This window comes from Trematomus bernacchii, unplaced genomic scaffold (genome assembly GCF_902827165.1).
Source record: "Trematomus bernacchii unplaced genomic scaffold, fTreBer1.1, whole genome shotgun sequence".
Lineage (NCBI taxonomy): Eukaryota > Metazoa > Chordata > Actinopteri > Perciformes > Nototheniidae > Trematomus > Trematomus bernacchii.
The window spans coordinates 152,089-167,423 of NW_022987624.1; the positions used below are offsets into that span (position 1 = coordinate 152,089).

General features: G+C 42.2%; 1 protein-coding gene and 1 non-coding gene across 2 annotated transcripts in view; one reads left to right on the forward strand and one right to left on the reverse strand.

The window, feature by feature from the left end:
• The window catches only part of LOC117484391 (extracellular serine/threonine protein kinase FAM20C-like), a 157,727-nt gene that overhangs the window by 131,655 nt on the left and 10,737 nt on the right, over nt 1-15,335 (reverse strand). The window contains exons 4-6 of the mRNA XM_034132851.1: nt 8,713-8,791; nt 4,318-4,410; nt 3,971-4,086 (exon numbers count right to left, since the gene is read on the reverse strand). Coding sequence (XP_033988742.1) covers nt 3,971-4,086; nt 4,318-4,410; nt 8,713-8,791 — 288 coding nt within the window. The remainder of the gene's footprint in view (nt 1-3,970; nt 4,087-4,317; nt 4,411-8,712; nt 8,792-15,335) is intronic.
• Nucleotides 12,141-12,214, forward strand: trnai-aau. The gene has a single exon. It is a non-coding gene; the product is annotated as a tRNA-Ile (tRNA).

The window sequence follows — 15,335 nt, forward strand, 5'->3', positions numbered from 1 at the left end:
CTGGAACTCTGCCGCACGGTCCCCTCGTTCCTTGGAAGAGGCGGAGAGGTGGGTGTTTGTCATCTGCTGGTGGACTAACCGGAGAGAATTACAGTGCTTGCCTCGACGGGGAGGGATTGCATTGAATTAAAGCAGCGGGAGCAAACGCTTGCCTCGGGGAGGGAGAAAAAAAGCCACAGCGGAGAATAAACAGAAGGGTAACCATGGTAACTATGGGCGGGAAGTCTTCTTCGCTGCTTTTGTGGCAGACTACAGCGCCACTTACAGGCCTGGCATATGTACTACAGCGTCTCCAGCGCTTTCGAGCGGCAATGGCCGGCCGTGGCCCAACCCCATATTCCCCTGATAGGTGGAGAGTTGGCCCAATAGCCGTAGCGCCACTGTCCTGACGTCAGGACAGTGTTCAAATCTGGATCAGTTTTTATCAGATCCGTTGCAGCCCCTTTTTTAGAGATTTGGGTATGGAGGAAAATAGAGAGGGTTGTGTTTTCTGACACTTGGTGAGTTCCCTGGAACACCGGGGACACATATTCATGTATACAAGACGTACAAAAGTGCATTTTGCATGATAGGTCCCCTTTAAACTTGACTTTACCTCAGGCACAAAGCAGACTCTATGCATTACATTAATGCACACAATGTTGACAATATCTGTTTTCTTTTACTCCACATATTTTATATTTTATTCTATTTCAATGTAAATACTGCAATATTTTATTTTACTATTTTTGTAATAATTGTTTTTATGTTATTATAGTTTTCTAAAAATAGTTCTCTACCTGTGTTTTACATTTTTGTCTTTATGTATGCACCACGACATCAAGTCAAATTCCTCGTACGTGTCAACCTACCTGGTGATAAACCTGATTCTGATTCTTCTAAACAAACAATAAACCATAAAGATTCAAACTCAGGACAACAACAAGAACAGCTGATATATGTACTTCAACAAACAAGACCATTGTCAGTACTGCTGCATCAGGTCAACTCTTAAGTGATCAATGAACAAGCCAAACAGGGTTTCTTTCAAGATGTGTAAACTCTCCGCTGTCCTGATATCAGTGGGAAGCTAAGAGTTATAGTTATTGGACAGAAAAAGGCTCCTTTAACCCTCCTGTGTTCGGGTCAAATCCAACCGTTTTACTACTTTCATCATATGTTGTGTTTTACGATGATATCCTCCACAGTAGCATCTAAAAATATAAACTCGCTAATCACCACTTTCATTGACTTTTGAGTGGTTTAGTCATCTTTGTAACACCTATAATGTTCCCACCAGAGGAGATGAATGGGTGACCCTGGATCATGTTCATCCATCAGATAGTTCAAACCCAAAATTCGACAAAATGTTAACTTTGGAATACATCTTCAGTGACTTGTGTTTCTATATTCACTGCAGTTCATGTACACCAGTATCCTGAGACATTGAAAACATCTTCAAAGGGAGAGGAGATGTGCTCCAGTTCATCTTTGTGAATTGAGTGCTTTAATCACTTTCTTTTAGGAGAGAGTTGTTCTTATAGTTTGTCTTAAGTTTGTTGTGCAAATTGTCTAGAGAGCCCTCTTTATTTTTGATTCATTCAAACATTAACTTTCACAAATCACTTTCCTCTCTCTATTTTTCTCCCGGTTATTTTTATATTTTGTAACTTCCCTTGGTACCCCTAGTTTAGGAGGGAACGTAACACTGTTCAATAACCTTTGGTGATGATCAATGGTTTTTATGTTGATGTGACAGCAGACCACCAGACTCATCCCACAGGCCATAAGACTGCTAAACACCTGAACTCTTTAAAGAACATCCATAACATTCATCTGTTTGCAACTTATATATATTCCAATTACTTGTATATAGACTCTCCTTGCACTATTGTATCTGTTTTATTGTGTTGCTCTGTTGGAGGAGCCTGCGACCCCAGATTTTCATTGTCACATCTACACTAACTACTAAAAGGTACCATGGGGGACAGGAATTCGTTTTGGTTTCAAGACCCTGGTTCACGGAGGATTCCAAAAAAGTCCTAGAAAGACAAGGTAAACTTAACTAATGTGCATTTAAGTAAACACTTGAAGTAAACGGTTATTTTGTGTTTTCTTTAGGGCTGTCAAGTTAATGCGTTAATAGCGCGTTAACGCAAAAAAAAATTAACGCCACTAATTATTTTAACGCGATTAACGCATGTGTATTTTTTGTCCTCGGCCGCCCCGTAGTTTCAGAGCGCATCGAGTTTAAAATACCATCTACAAGCTGATGCTGACAGCCCCGCTCCTGCTGCCCGCTTGTGGCAGACCACACTTCCACGCTCACCGGCAGGCCCGGACTGGCCATCGGGAGGACCGGGAGGGTGTGTGTATGTGTGGGGCGAGCAAGGCACACCTTACGTGTTGTTGTTGTTGTTAGCATCTGGTGCTAGCTAGCTGCGCTAATGGATATAAGGAGCTGTTTCAATGAAAACAGAGGAGCGACATTTCGCCGACAACTGCGCCGAGCACTTGACTTTATGCAGGTAGCCAGACAGTGGGACATTGTACGGAAAGTCAGCACACTCAGCACGGATAGTGCGCACAACATGATTGCAGCGTCCAGGCAGCTCCCGTTCGAGCATATATGCCTTGAGCTGCACATAGCTCCAACGATCCATCACAGTGTCTCCACATTCACACACACACACACACACACACACACACACACACACATTATTGTATGAGAGAGGTTCCAGGTTGTTGTGTTTAATATTCATGAGAATATTTGTCATTGTTCAAATGATAATAAACAAACATATAAAGCATATTTGTCCACTCATATGTTGATAAGAGTATTAAAAACTTGAAAAATATCCCTCTAAGGTACATTTAGAACAGATACAAAATGTGCGATTAATTTGCGATTAATCGCGATTAACTATTTTAATCGACTGACAGCCCTAGTTTTTTTGTAAATATTGAGTGTTCTTGAATTTTAATGTGTGTTTTTTTATACCTCGGGACTGTGGGAAACAGTATTTAGATCTTTCTGTGTGTACAAACATATTTTGAGATTGACAATAAAGTTGACTTTGACTTTTGACTTTGACTGATTTAATACAGAGGAATAGTTTCGGCGAAAACTAAAAGGTACCGTGGGGTCAGATTAGAATTCTCCAAAGGAGGGTTCGTTTAGCAGGAAACACTTGAAATAAGAAAGTAGAAAGAAAGGGAGGTCAAAGAAAACTCTTTCTGCTAAAATGTGAGCAATGATTGAGAGTCAGAGCTAAACATTTCAGATGTGTGTATCTCACACTGCACTGAAACTTGATGATCAGAGGAGGGTCAGATGATCAGAGGAGGGTTAGATGATCAGTGGAGGGTCAGATGATCAGTGGAGGGTTAGATGATCAGAGGAGGGTTAGATGATCAGTGGAGGGTCAGATGATCAGTGGAGGGTCAGATGATCAGTGGAGGGTTAGATGATCAGTGGAGGGTCAGATGATCAGTGGAGGGTTAGATGATCAGTGGAGGGTTAGATGATCAGTGGAGGGTTAGATGATCAGTGGAGGGTCAGATGATCAGTGGAGGGTTAGATGATCAGTGGAGGGTTAGATGATCAGAGGAGGGTTAGATGATCAGTGGAGGGTCAGATGATCAGTGGAGGGTTAGATGATCAGAGGAGGGTTAGATGATCAGTGGAGGGTCAGATGATCAGTGGAGGGTTAGATGATCAGTGGAGGGTTAGATGATCAGTGGAGGGTCAGATGATCAGTGGAGGGTCAGATGATCAGTGGAGGGTCAGATGATCAGAGGAGGGTCAGATGATCAGAGGAGGGTTAGATGATCAGAGGAGGGTCAGATGATCAGTGGAGGGTTAGATGATCAGAGGAGGGTTAGATGATCAGTGGAGGGTTAGATGATCAGAGGAGGGTCAGATGATCAGTGGAGGGTCAGATGATCAGAGGAGGGTCAGATGATCAGTGGAGGGGAGAGTGAGCGGTACCTGGGGAAGTGAAGAAGGTCCGAGCCAGTTTACGGTCTGTCGTCACGTCCTTAATTTCCTCCACAACATCCACCAGCCTCCCAACAACAGGGGGAACTCTCCTGAAGCCCAGCACCCTGAGGGGGAGGACGGGGGGATGTATTTGTTTGTTAAATACAATAAAAAGAGGAAGAGAGGAGAGGAGGAGGAATCAAGGAAAAGGCCAAAGGTGTCAGGGAACCACCTGGACCCCTACCATACAGACAATGAAGAACAACACACATTGACACGATAAAAACAAAAAATGCATGCCTTTGAAAAGAAGTTCACAAAGAGACACTTTGATGCAGTGTTGAAAGCATGTTTACCTGTCCAGGTGAAACGCTGCGATCTCTGCGTTGTGTCTCTCAAAGTCTGAGAAGTAGTACAAGTTGTAGTTGGTTTCTTCATCTCTCTCCTGCCTTTTCAGAGAGAGACACATTCAACATCACTTTAATGCATTTTGACACCAAGTTAAACCTCCTTTTTCTGCTTAAAGCTTTGAATAGAGCTGGGGATATATTGATATGTCAAATATTATGAAATGAGACTAGACATCGTCTTAGATTTCAGATATCATAATATATGTGTCTTTTCCTGGTGTTAAAGGTCCCATGTCATGGCCATTTCTACTGATCATAATTCCATTGTTGAGGTCTACTAGAATACATTTACATTGTTCAATGTTCCAAACTCACATTGGTTTCTCAAACAGCATCTCTGTATAGCATGTGTATTCACTCTCTGTCCTACACGCCTTGTTGGAGCTCCTTCCCCCCCTCCCTATGAGCCCACTGTGCTCTGATTGGTCAGCTCGCCCACTCTGTTCTGATGAGTCCACCACCGTTACAGCAGAACATCAGTGTTTATGTGTTACAATGGCGTTAGTTAGCAACCAGAAAATGACACCAGTAATGACAAACAGATGAAAATGCTGCGTGGGGTCTGGGTGCCGTGTTGGCGGGACGTTGCGGGGCTCGCTGCTCCGCCCTTTGAGGCTCGAGGAGCGGACAGTGAGAGCTGGGTTACTGGTGTCGTTTCCTGGTTGCTGCGTGAGGTCTGCGAGACAGCGAGACACCGTGGAACTCAGCCTGAACTCAGCCTGAGCACACACACGTGAGTGTGTGGCGAACTGTGACTGGAGATCCACGGAGCCGCGGCTGAGAAAAGATAAGGCTGAGTGTGTGTGTGAGGAGCTCCACGGATTGGTCCATTTGGACCTGGGTATCGTTACATCACCATACTCAGGAAGAAAATAATGGAAAAAGAAAATGTCCAACGAGGCGTTCTGGGGCAGCATAGACAGTTATTTTCTGTGTTAGAGTTGTACTCGCTACAGGGTGTACTTTGAGGGTTTGTGACTCTGCAGACCGTTTACATGCAGAAAAAGCTACTTAACCTGTTAAGCCCTGAGCCTGTTTTTCAGGTCTCAGGCTCGAAAATGACATTCCCAGAACAAATGACCATATCTTCACTTCTAAAAGGGTTAAATTAATAATCTTTTTTCTCAAAGTAATGATAAACCTGTGAGTTGGATGTAGAAAAGTCAGAATCAATATAGATGTTTTTTATTTTAAAGAAAATTCAGATTTTACATAGTAAAAAACTGTAAATTATAGTGTCCGTCCAAAAATTCTTTTTTACTTATAGTGAAAACCACCCTTGGATGATGGGTTAGTAGACTAAAGGCTTTAGGAATCCAAAGTACAACATATAATAAGTACCCTGTATCAAGATTGATGCAAAACAAGTGACATTTGACCTTTTTAAAGAGATTTAGCAAAAAGAAACCACTTCTGGGGTCATTTGGGTGGATTTTCCATATCTCTGGCCCCCCTTGCTCGATTTTGATGGTTGACACCTCTTTCTGACCGTTAGAGCCAATAGAATCGAAGGGGGAGTCCCCCACACACACACGTTGTGAAGAGAAGAGGTGGGGGCTTCGCGCATGTAATTTTCAGTGAACCTATCTCTAGCTTTGACATCTGGAAACGGAAAAGCAGTTTTAATGCTTATGGATTATCAGAAATCATTTCAAAGGGACACAGACACATTAGATTAACCTATGGATTAACTTCAGCAGCGTTTTTATCGTTGTAATGCCATTGAAGACCACTTTGGAGAGACTACAGAGCCAAGGTAAAAATGTTAGCATTTTTAGCTACCTAGCGTCACCCGTTTTTGCTAATAACGTCGCAAATACGTATAATTCAGTGGTAATGTCGGTGTCGTTAGATTCTGTGTCACCTCACGATGTGAAACGATGTGTTGGGTGTGGTGAAAAGATAAATAATAAGGTTTTGTGAGTGACTTTCGGTGCAGTAAGGTGTTAGCATTTTTCGCTCGTTGCTAATTCAGAGGCTCAGTGTTAGCATTGTGGGTTTTCTTTTGAAAAAAAAATTAAAATGATCAGTTAGATGAGTTTCTTCCCGTTACATGGATATAAAACATTCATAGTTTTATTAAATGAACATGCCCTCAGACACTGTTTCCTGCAAGATGTTGCGGCAGTACCCCGGTACCGGGGTCTCTCGGGCTTAACAGGTTAACACACAAGGGGACGGGTAATAACCGGAAAAGCATGACATGGGACCTTTAAAAGCTGCGTTACAGTAAAGAGATGTCAGTTTCTGAATTACAAGACCTTTCCCTTATTTGCCTTTACTTATTTATTCATTAAATCCACATTACTGATGACTATTTATCAAATTCTCATGGGGAATTTTCTTTGTAAAAGCGTCAATATTGCAAATGGCAATGTTGCAAGATCAACATTAAAGGTCCCATGTCATGCTTTTCTGGTTATTACCCGTCCCCTTGTGTGTTAAGTAGCTTTTTCTGCATGTAAACGGTCTGCAGAGTCACAAACCCTCAAAGTACACCCTGTAGGGAGTAAAACTCTAACACAGAAAAGACCTGTCTTTTTCTGCTCCAGAACGCCTCGTTGGAGATGTTCTTTTTCCATTTTTTTCTTCCGGGAACCAAGTGACGTAACGACGATCCAAATGGACCAATCCGCGGACCTCCTCACACACACACACACACTCAGCCAGCCTTATTTTTCTCAGCTGCAACTCCGCGGATTTCTCAGCCTGGACTCAGCCTGAGACACCGGGCCTCGCCGTGTCCCGCCGCCCCGCAGACCCCATGCAGCAACCAGGGAACAACACCAGCAAGCCAGCTCACACTGTCCGCTCCAGCAGCAAGCCCCACAACGTCCCGCCAACACGACGCCCAGACCCCACGCAGCATTCTCATCTGTTTGTCGTTACTGGTGTCATTTTCTGGTTGCTAACACCATTAGGCGCGTTCACACCGGAGTACTTTTCCCCGTACTTTTCCCGTTTAGTTCCGTTAGTACCCCTTATTGTGCGTTCACACCAAAAATAGTACTTAGTGCCGGGAACTTTTACCCCCATTTTTAGTGCCTGCTAGAGAGGTGGTACTATTCTGGGGAGAAAAAAGTACCAATTTCTATTGGCTGGGCGAATTGCAAACCATGCCCCGTAAAACTCTGAAAAGTTTTGTGAAGCCGCCATTGTATTTGCTGGTATTAGCATTAATAGCATTAGCATTAGCCCCGCGCACCAACGGAGAGAGAATAACTTATGGCAACACAAAAAAAAACATGGGAGCGGTGGAGTGATGAGGAGGTGTCGGCGTTCTGGCGATTTACTCGGAAGGCTTCAGTAGAAGCTGCTGGGAGTCCCAGCAGCTTCCCCAACTCAGGGGACTTCCGGCCGGGGACTTCGGGTGGCAGTATACGCCGTGAAGTGGTTTGCGGCCTGCCACTAAACCCAAAGCAGAAGAAGACGAAGTGACGTCAGTGGCTCATTTGCGTAATCTTCCCTCAGGGAACTTATTCCGGTGTGAACGTGATCTGTACTTAGTTCCATGGGGGTACTAAGTGCCGGCACTACGGCAAAGTACTAGGTGTGAAAGCGGCTATTGTAACACATAATCACTGATGTTCCGCTGTAACGGTGGTGGACTCATCAGAACAGAGTGGGCGAGCTGACCAATCAGAGCACAGTGGGCTCATAGGGAGGGGGGGGGGGGGCAGGAGCTCCAACAAGCCGTGTAGGACAGAGAGTGCACATACTTTACAGAGATGCTGTATGAGAAACCAATGTGAGTTTGGAACATTGCACAATATAAATCTATTCTAGTAGACCTCAACAATGGAATTATGATCAGTAGAAATGGCCATGACATGGGATCTTTAAGGTATTTGGTCCAAAATATCATGATATTATATTTTTCTTCATCGTGCCCAGCCCGGCTGCAACTAGCAGTTTATTTCATTGTTGATTAATCAACACATTTATCCTCGATTCATGGATTTTGTCTAGAAAATATGAGAACAAATTTGAGAAAAAATGTATTTTTTACGACCACTCCAGTCGTGTGAGTTGTCTTTTAAATATCTTGTTTTGTCAGTCAATATATTCACTTTGATATAATAAGCAGCACATCTCCAGATTAGAGAGGATAACAACTCATTTAGAATAATTACCTAAAAGATTAATGAATCATCCTAATAATTGCTGAATAATTTCTGTAAAATTGACTTGAGATGAGCAGAGATGGTCCTTGCAAGTATTTACAAAAACAATAAATGTCTCAGTTGTCTAAAGGCTAATAAATAACTAAATATGTTACCCCTTGTGCTTCATTGTGTTTATTTCCACAGATGATTCTCAGCTGTTGTGTTTCCGACTCACTTCATGGGCTTCAGCAGCGCCTCTCCGTAGTTTGTGAATGTCATCACCAGCTTCAGCTGCGTCCCCCCGGACTTCTGCACTGAAAACCAGCACAGAGAACGTTTCCATGGCAACACAGTGAACACACACACACACACACACACACACACATATGACATGCTGTGACAGAACACATTGGCCATTAATGGACACACTCAAAAACATGTGCGTCATCTCCGACATATAACAGGCTTCAAGTGTGTCACATCTCTTACACACACACACACACACACACACACACACACACACACACACACACACACACACACACACACACACACACACACACACACACACACACACACACACACACACACACACACACACACACACACACACACACACACACACACACACACACACACCACGTCTCCTGCTATATTTAGCGTGACATTGTGTTACATGCATTCATTCCCATCAGTGCTCCCAGCATCTCTCATGTGATATAGAGCATCATCACAAGTGTGCGTCACAGGATTTATCCTCAAAGTTTTTCCTGTACATGATATCCATTTATCTTTTAGAATGATATATAATTTCAGTATTTCTTCATCTTTGTTTCAACCTGTTTGTTTAAGGGCTGTCTTCTATTAATCGTTTTGTTGACTGGTCGTTTGTTTTGGTCTTAATCGTCTTTTTTAGTCCTTAAGACATTTAGTATTATTTTCATGGTGTTTAACAAATATCCCAATCCTTCACATCTCTGGTAAACAGAGGATTTTTTTGTGGAGAAACTCAGTTTTTCAGATCAGAATTCAACATTCAAGTCAGAAATCTGAGAAAATTATATAATATTTGAGGAAAAGTTATAATTCGGAAAAAGAGTCAAAATTCCGGAGAAAAGTTAACATTCCGAAAATATTGAAATTCTAAGAAAAAGTCTAAATTAAGTCAGAAATCTGGATATACATTTTTAAAGTTAAAAGTCTCAGAAAAAAAATTCTGAAAAAAAGTCAAAATTCTGAAAAAAAAGCCAAAATTCTGAAGAAAGTCAGAAATCCTGTCAAATTTGACTGGTGTCTTTGGCTCAAGGGGTAAATGGATGCCTAACAACCAGAGGGCTGGTGGTTCATCTCCCAGCATGGCAAAGTGAAGTGTTGTGGGAGGCAAGATGGCGAAAGATGCGTGTGGGTGAAATGGTAAAGATGGCGTGAGTTGGAAGGCCGGTCAACACGATACAGAAGTATAGAGGTACAGAGCGGCTGGCCAGCCTTAAGGCCCTGACACACCAAGCCGATTTCGGCCGTCGATAGATGTCTGGCCGTCGATGAGCATCCTGTCGCCCTACTCAGATTGGTGTGTCCCGCACCGTTGTGTCTTTTCGGCCGCCCCCTATCGCCGGGAGCGGAGGCTGTCGGCAAAAGAAATCACTCTGATTGGCTGTTCAGCTTAGCGAATCAGTGCATGAGAAGCGAAACGGCTATCTGCTTCCACAAGCAACAGTCCAAGGGCTGATACCGCCAGTACCGCAGTAAACATGTTTTCGATTATAAGTCGCTATGTGAAACAGTCTGTGAAACCGTCTGTGATGGACGTGAGTGAAAATGGAACGCACAGGCAGTCTGTCTTCTGGTTGCCTCTTTTGAATGATGAATACACACTACCGCCGCCTGCTGGTAAGGAGAGTTATTGCCACTCACGCATGCACAGTGCGTACGTGCTACTTGGCCGTCGGCTGAAGTCTTTGCGGTGTGTTCCAGTGCGACTGTTTGGCCAAGGCGCAGGAGACGTGAGGCGACACAACAGTCGGGTCCATCGGGACGTGTTCTTTGGTGTCAGTTTGGCGTGTCAGGGCCTTAAAGGTGGGGTAGGTAATTTTGGAGAAACCAGCTCGAGTGCGCTAGAATTTGAAAATACACAGCCGGAAAAATCTGCCACTTCCTTACAGAGCCCCTCCTCCAACACACACGAACGCGCACATGACCAATGAGAGCACGAGATAAGTTTGTGCACAGATGGAAGGCTGACAGGCAGGTAGGCCATCCAATCATTTTAGCCGGGCCGGCTCAGATGATTGGTCGTGCTTTTTACAGTACTACAGCTTCCACAGATGATATTTTTTTATGGATTTTTTGTCAAAGCACTTCAGATATTCATTGCTATCGGGATGTTAAGAGCATTCCATGGAATATAACAAAAAGTGTATCTCGAGCCGGTTTCTCAAACTTACCTACCCCACCTTTAAGACGTGAAAAATAAACAAAGGGAACACGAACTAAATACAAATAATTTATTTTTTAAGTAAAAATACAATGAATAAATCAATTAAATACAAAAATGATATCAGTACATAAACAACGAATAATCAAATAACTAATATTGATAACATTAATAATATTTAAATAAATGATAATAAAAACAATAATAACAAAATAATACAAAAAGAAAGAAACATTTGTAATAACTACATCAAAAAGAATAATGACACAAAATAAAATAATATATATACATAAAAAAAACACAATAAAACAACTTAATAAATAAAAATGAAATAAATACGAAAACAATAAAATAATAATTCAAAACACAATAATTATATTTAAAATAATAATAATAGTTCAAAAATAAAACATTGAAACGCCCTCCGGGGGACAGTCCCCCTGCGGTGAGGAGGGGCGGCCGGGCTGGCCAGCCATAGGGAAACATAAATTAAACAATAATATAAAACATAATACAAATGAAGCTCAGCGCAAGTTCAACCAGAAAGACGTTCTTTACTCATTAATTTACTATGTCAATTACCACTCTCTCTCCTCTCAATAAGTGATCGGGGGCGTCACTCCCCAGCTTAACCAATCACTAAGCTCTATTCTCACAAGCCCATCATAGCGCTCTGCTAAACCTTTAAAATCTGCTCTCCCCTCTGACAGCTGTCATTTCAGGTGACTCGACGCAACCCTCCTCCCCCCCTTTTCACCTCCTGTCCCTCTGAATCCAGGGTCAAGCTAAGCCCCTCCCCTTCAGACCGAACCCAACTATCCATTCACCACCACCAGGGTCAAGCTAAGCCCCTCCCCTTCAGACCGACTCAACTATTCATTCACCACCACCAGGGTCAAGCTAAGCCCCTCCCCTTCAGACCGACCCAACTATTCATTCACCACCACCAGTGTCTAGACCCCGGGGGGTTTCATCGGATCGGTTCTCCCCTCCCGAATGATACTCCTGCCCAACGGGACCTAATTGCCAAAACCCCATTAGGCCTACATTCATTTGTGTATTCCTGGCAATAAATATGTATTCTTATCAAAACCGTCTCTGCTGATTGAATTATCATTATCCTGTTTAATCTATGACATTTTACGAGGAGCCAGGAAGATTTACATTTCGGTTCTGTAGATTTCGTTCATCGTTTGAATTTGTAACGTCACGTCTGGAGACCTGTTTAAGTCCGGTTAGCTCAGCTGGTTAGAGCGTGGTGCTAATACCGCCAAGGTCGCGGGTTCGATCCCCGTACTGGACAAAAGTACTTTTTCCTCACTCGCAAAGTTAGTAACATTTGACCAGAGTATCAAAACTGGGGGAAAAAAGGGAATCAAAAAAGTAAATATCTGCACATAAGTGTCTATTTAAACACGGAACAATTTTACGGGTTAAAAAAGTATTTCTACAAATGAAAAATGACATTTAAAATATAAATAAATGCATACGAAATAAATCATTAAGTAAATAAAAATACAAACCTAAATACAACAATTCTGAGAAAAAGTCAAAATTCGACAAAAAGGTTAAAATTCTCAAAAAAATGAAATTCTGAGAAAAAGTCAAGATTCAGACCGAAATCTGGAAAAATATAAAAAATCTGAGGAAAAGTTAAAAGTCTCATAATATTAAAATTCTGAAACAAAGTCAAAATTCCCGAGAAAATAAAAAAATGCTCAAAAAATTTAAATTCTAAGAAAAAGTCAAGTTTCAGGGAAAAAAGTCAAAAATCTGAGAAAAAAAGTCAGAAATCTGAGAAAAATTTAAACATTCTGAGAAACACACTAAAAGAGAGGCAATGCCAGAAAGAGCAGAATAGGGCCTCTTTAATTAGAGTCTACAGCAGGGATGGGCAAATGGCGGCCCCAGCAGGCATGTTGTTATGCCTGCTGGGACGTTAAAGTGGACCTATCATGCTATATTATAATAATATAGTGTAGGACCATACCTATATAAGGCATATTTATACTTTTTCTTTTTCAAAATACCAAACAGATCATGCATTTCGCTCAATTTGCACTTTTTTAGCTCTGTTTTTGCAAGGGTTGATTCTGTGAGCAACAGCACCATCTAGAGGCCTGGCATATGTACTACAGCGTCTCCAGCGCTTTCGAACGGCAATGGCCGTGGCTGTCTCCTCCTGATTGGTGGAGTTGGCCCAATAGCCGTAGCGCCACCGTCCTGACGTCAGGACAGTGTTCAAATCTGGATCAGTTTTTATCAGATCCGTTGCAGCCCCTTTTTTAGAGATTTGGGTATGGAGGAAAATAGAGAGGGTTGTGTTTTCTGACACTTGGTGAGTTCCCTGGAACACCGGGGACACATATTCATGTAGAAAAGACGTACAAAAGTGCATTTTGCATGATAGGTCCCCTTTAAGTTACCGCTTGTAATTATGCTTTTACAAGCTTCAAAGTTGTATTTATCATCTGAATTTGGCGAAACAAGTTTAATATTCTAAAAACCAAGACTTTGTTTATTTGAAATCAGATGAAAACAAACTGTCACAGACCCTGCCGTGTTATCTATGATTACTATACGCTTTACATTCATAATTTCAGCGGGAGGGAGGGGGAGCGGCGCTGAGGATTGACAGGTGTCTGTGTGGACATTCCCCTTATTGTGAGTCAGCAGAGGCTACAAGTGTCTTAGGTTCAAGTTAGACAACTAATGTCTGGGTTAGTGTTCATGACTTCATGTTTATGTCATCTTAATGTTCATCTCAATGCACACACATTTTCCGTGCTTTCCAATAGTTTAAAATAGTTGTATTCCACTGTTAAATAACCTGTTCAACACAAACATGCCACTTGTCAAAATTAAATAACATTTCTGTGAACTGATATTTGTTTAGTGAGCTTATTGGAGGATGTTCCCTGAAAGATTGTAAAATGTCAATGAAGATGTCAGAATTAGTATATTTGTTAATAATTACATACAATACATGGAATTTGTGTGTGTGTGTGTTCCAAGTGAATCTACGGCCCCCTGGTGGCCAGTACATAAATGATGTGGCCCCCACCACCATCCAAGTTGCCCATCCCTGGTCTACAGGATCTGATTAGATGTAAGTGAGGATGAAACCTTCAACAGACTTGTTTTAAAGGCTGTTTCTTTCTTTGACTCTGAGGTTTTTTTACTACATATTCCCATCATCTGTTGATCCTCTGAAGCCATCAAAGCTTTTCTGTGGCTTCAAAGTGAGTCTGCATCTGAACCTCACAATCACTCCCCCTCATCCCCTTTATTTTACCTCTCACTCCCTGAAACACACCTTCAGGGGCGGCGCCAGGCTTGCAGTTGCTACAGCAACACCAACAATTGGCCTAGCAACTGCTAAGCAACCCCAAGTATGTTTTTTGTGAAATTCATAATTTGAAAAATGATTGATTCGAAAATGATATGCTACAGTACAGTACAAGTACTTCTGGGTGTTTCATTCTAGCTCGGCTCTGTGTGTGTGGCACGAGTGAGCGAGCGAGAGAGAGAGTTTTGATTTGAGTAGCTGCATCAAAAATGAGCTCCTGAACCAAAACATTTTTGGGGGAAATTGGACCTAAAAAGTGAGACATTTTATAGGAAAATCTGCAATTATTCTTCAGAATTAACTCTAAAGAAGAGTTAACGACATTGATCGACAGAAACGGAGGAAGAAACACAATTTTTGGATGTATTTTTTTGTTGAAACTACTAAGCTTTCAACTACCAACTACCAACTGTCAACTGTCAACTAGCTGTGGGCTGCTAGGCTGTGGGCTGCTAGCTGTTACCTGCCACTGTTGGAAGGAGCCGCACTAAAGAAGGTAGCGGAACATTATTATCTGTGAATTATTTTATGAAGATAAGAAGCTAGAAAAGCGAATTAATGAGCCTCTCTTTGGAACAAAACAAGTGGTCGCCATGGAAACTGTCCAGCAGGCAAAAAATAACTTCTCAGCTGTGAGAGCAGAGAGAAGAGAGATTGAATATCCTGCTAAATGCAAGAGTGTTAATGCGAAGGACAAACACAAGGAGAAGACACTGTGTGGAAACCCAGAGGTCCTCTTCACTGACTATGCCCAACAAAAAGAAGGAAGGAAGAAGAACAACCTCATATTCTTCACTGATTCCATCTACATCTGGAAAGATACTCTGTGCAGCAATTATGCATATGGATCCAGAGAGGGCATCGGCTCAGGAGGCAGATTACAAATCTGTAAAGATGAACACCTTGACAAAGATGACCCTCTGCTCACCATCACATACTATACCAAAGGAAAGGTCATGGTCCAAGGGAATGAAGCCAACCTGGAGTCATTCGAAGAGGCATTCCCCCTGTTAAAGCTGAGGTGGACACAAAGAGGATCAATGTCCCCTCTGATGTCCCCTCTGATGTCCCCTCT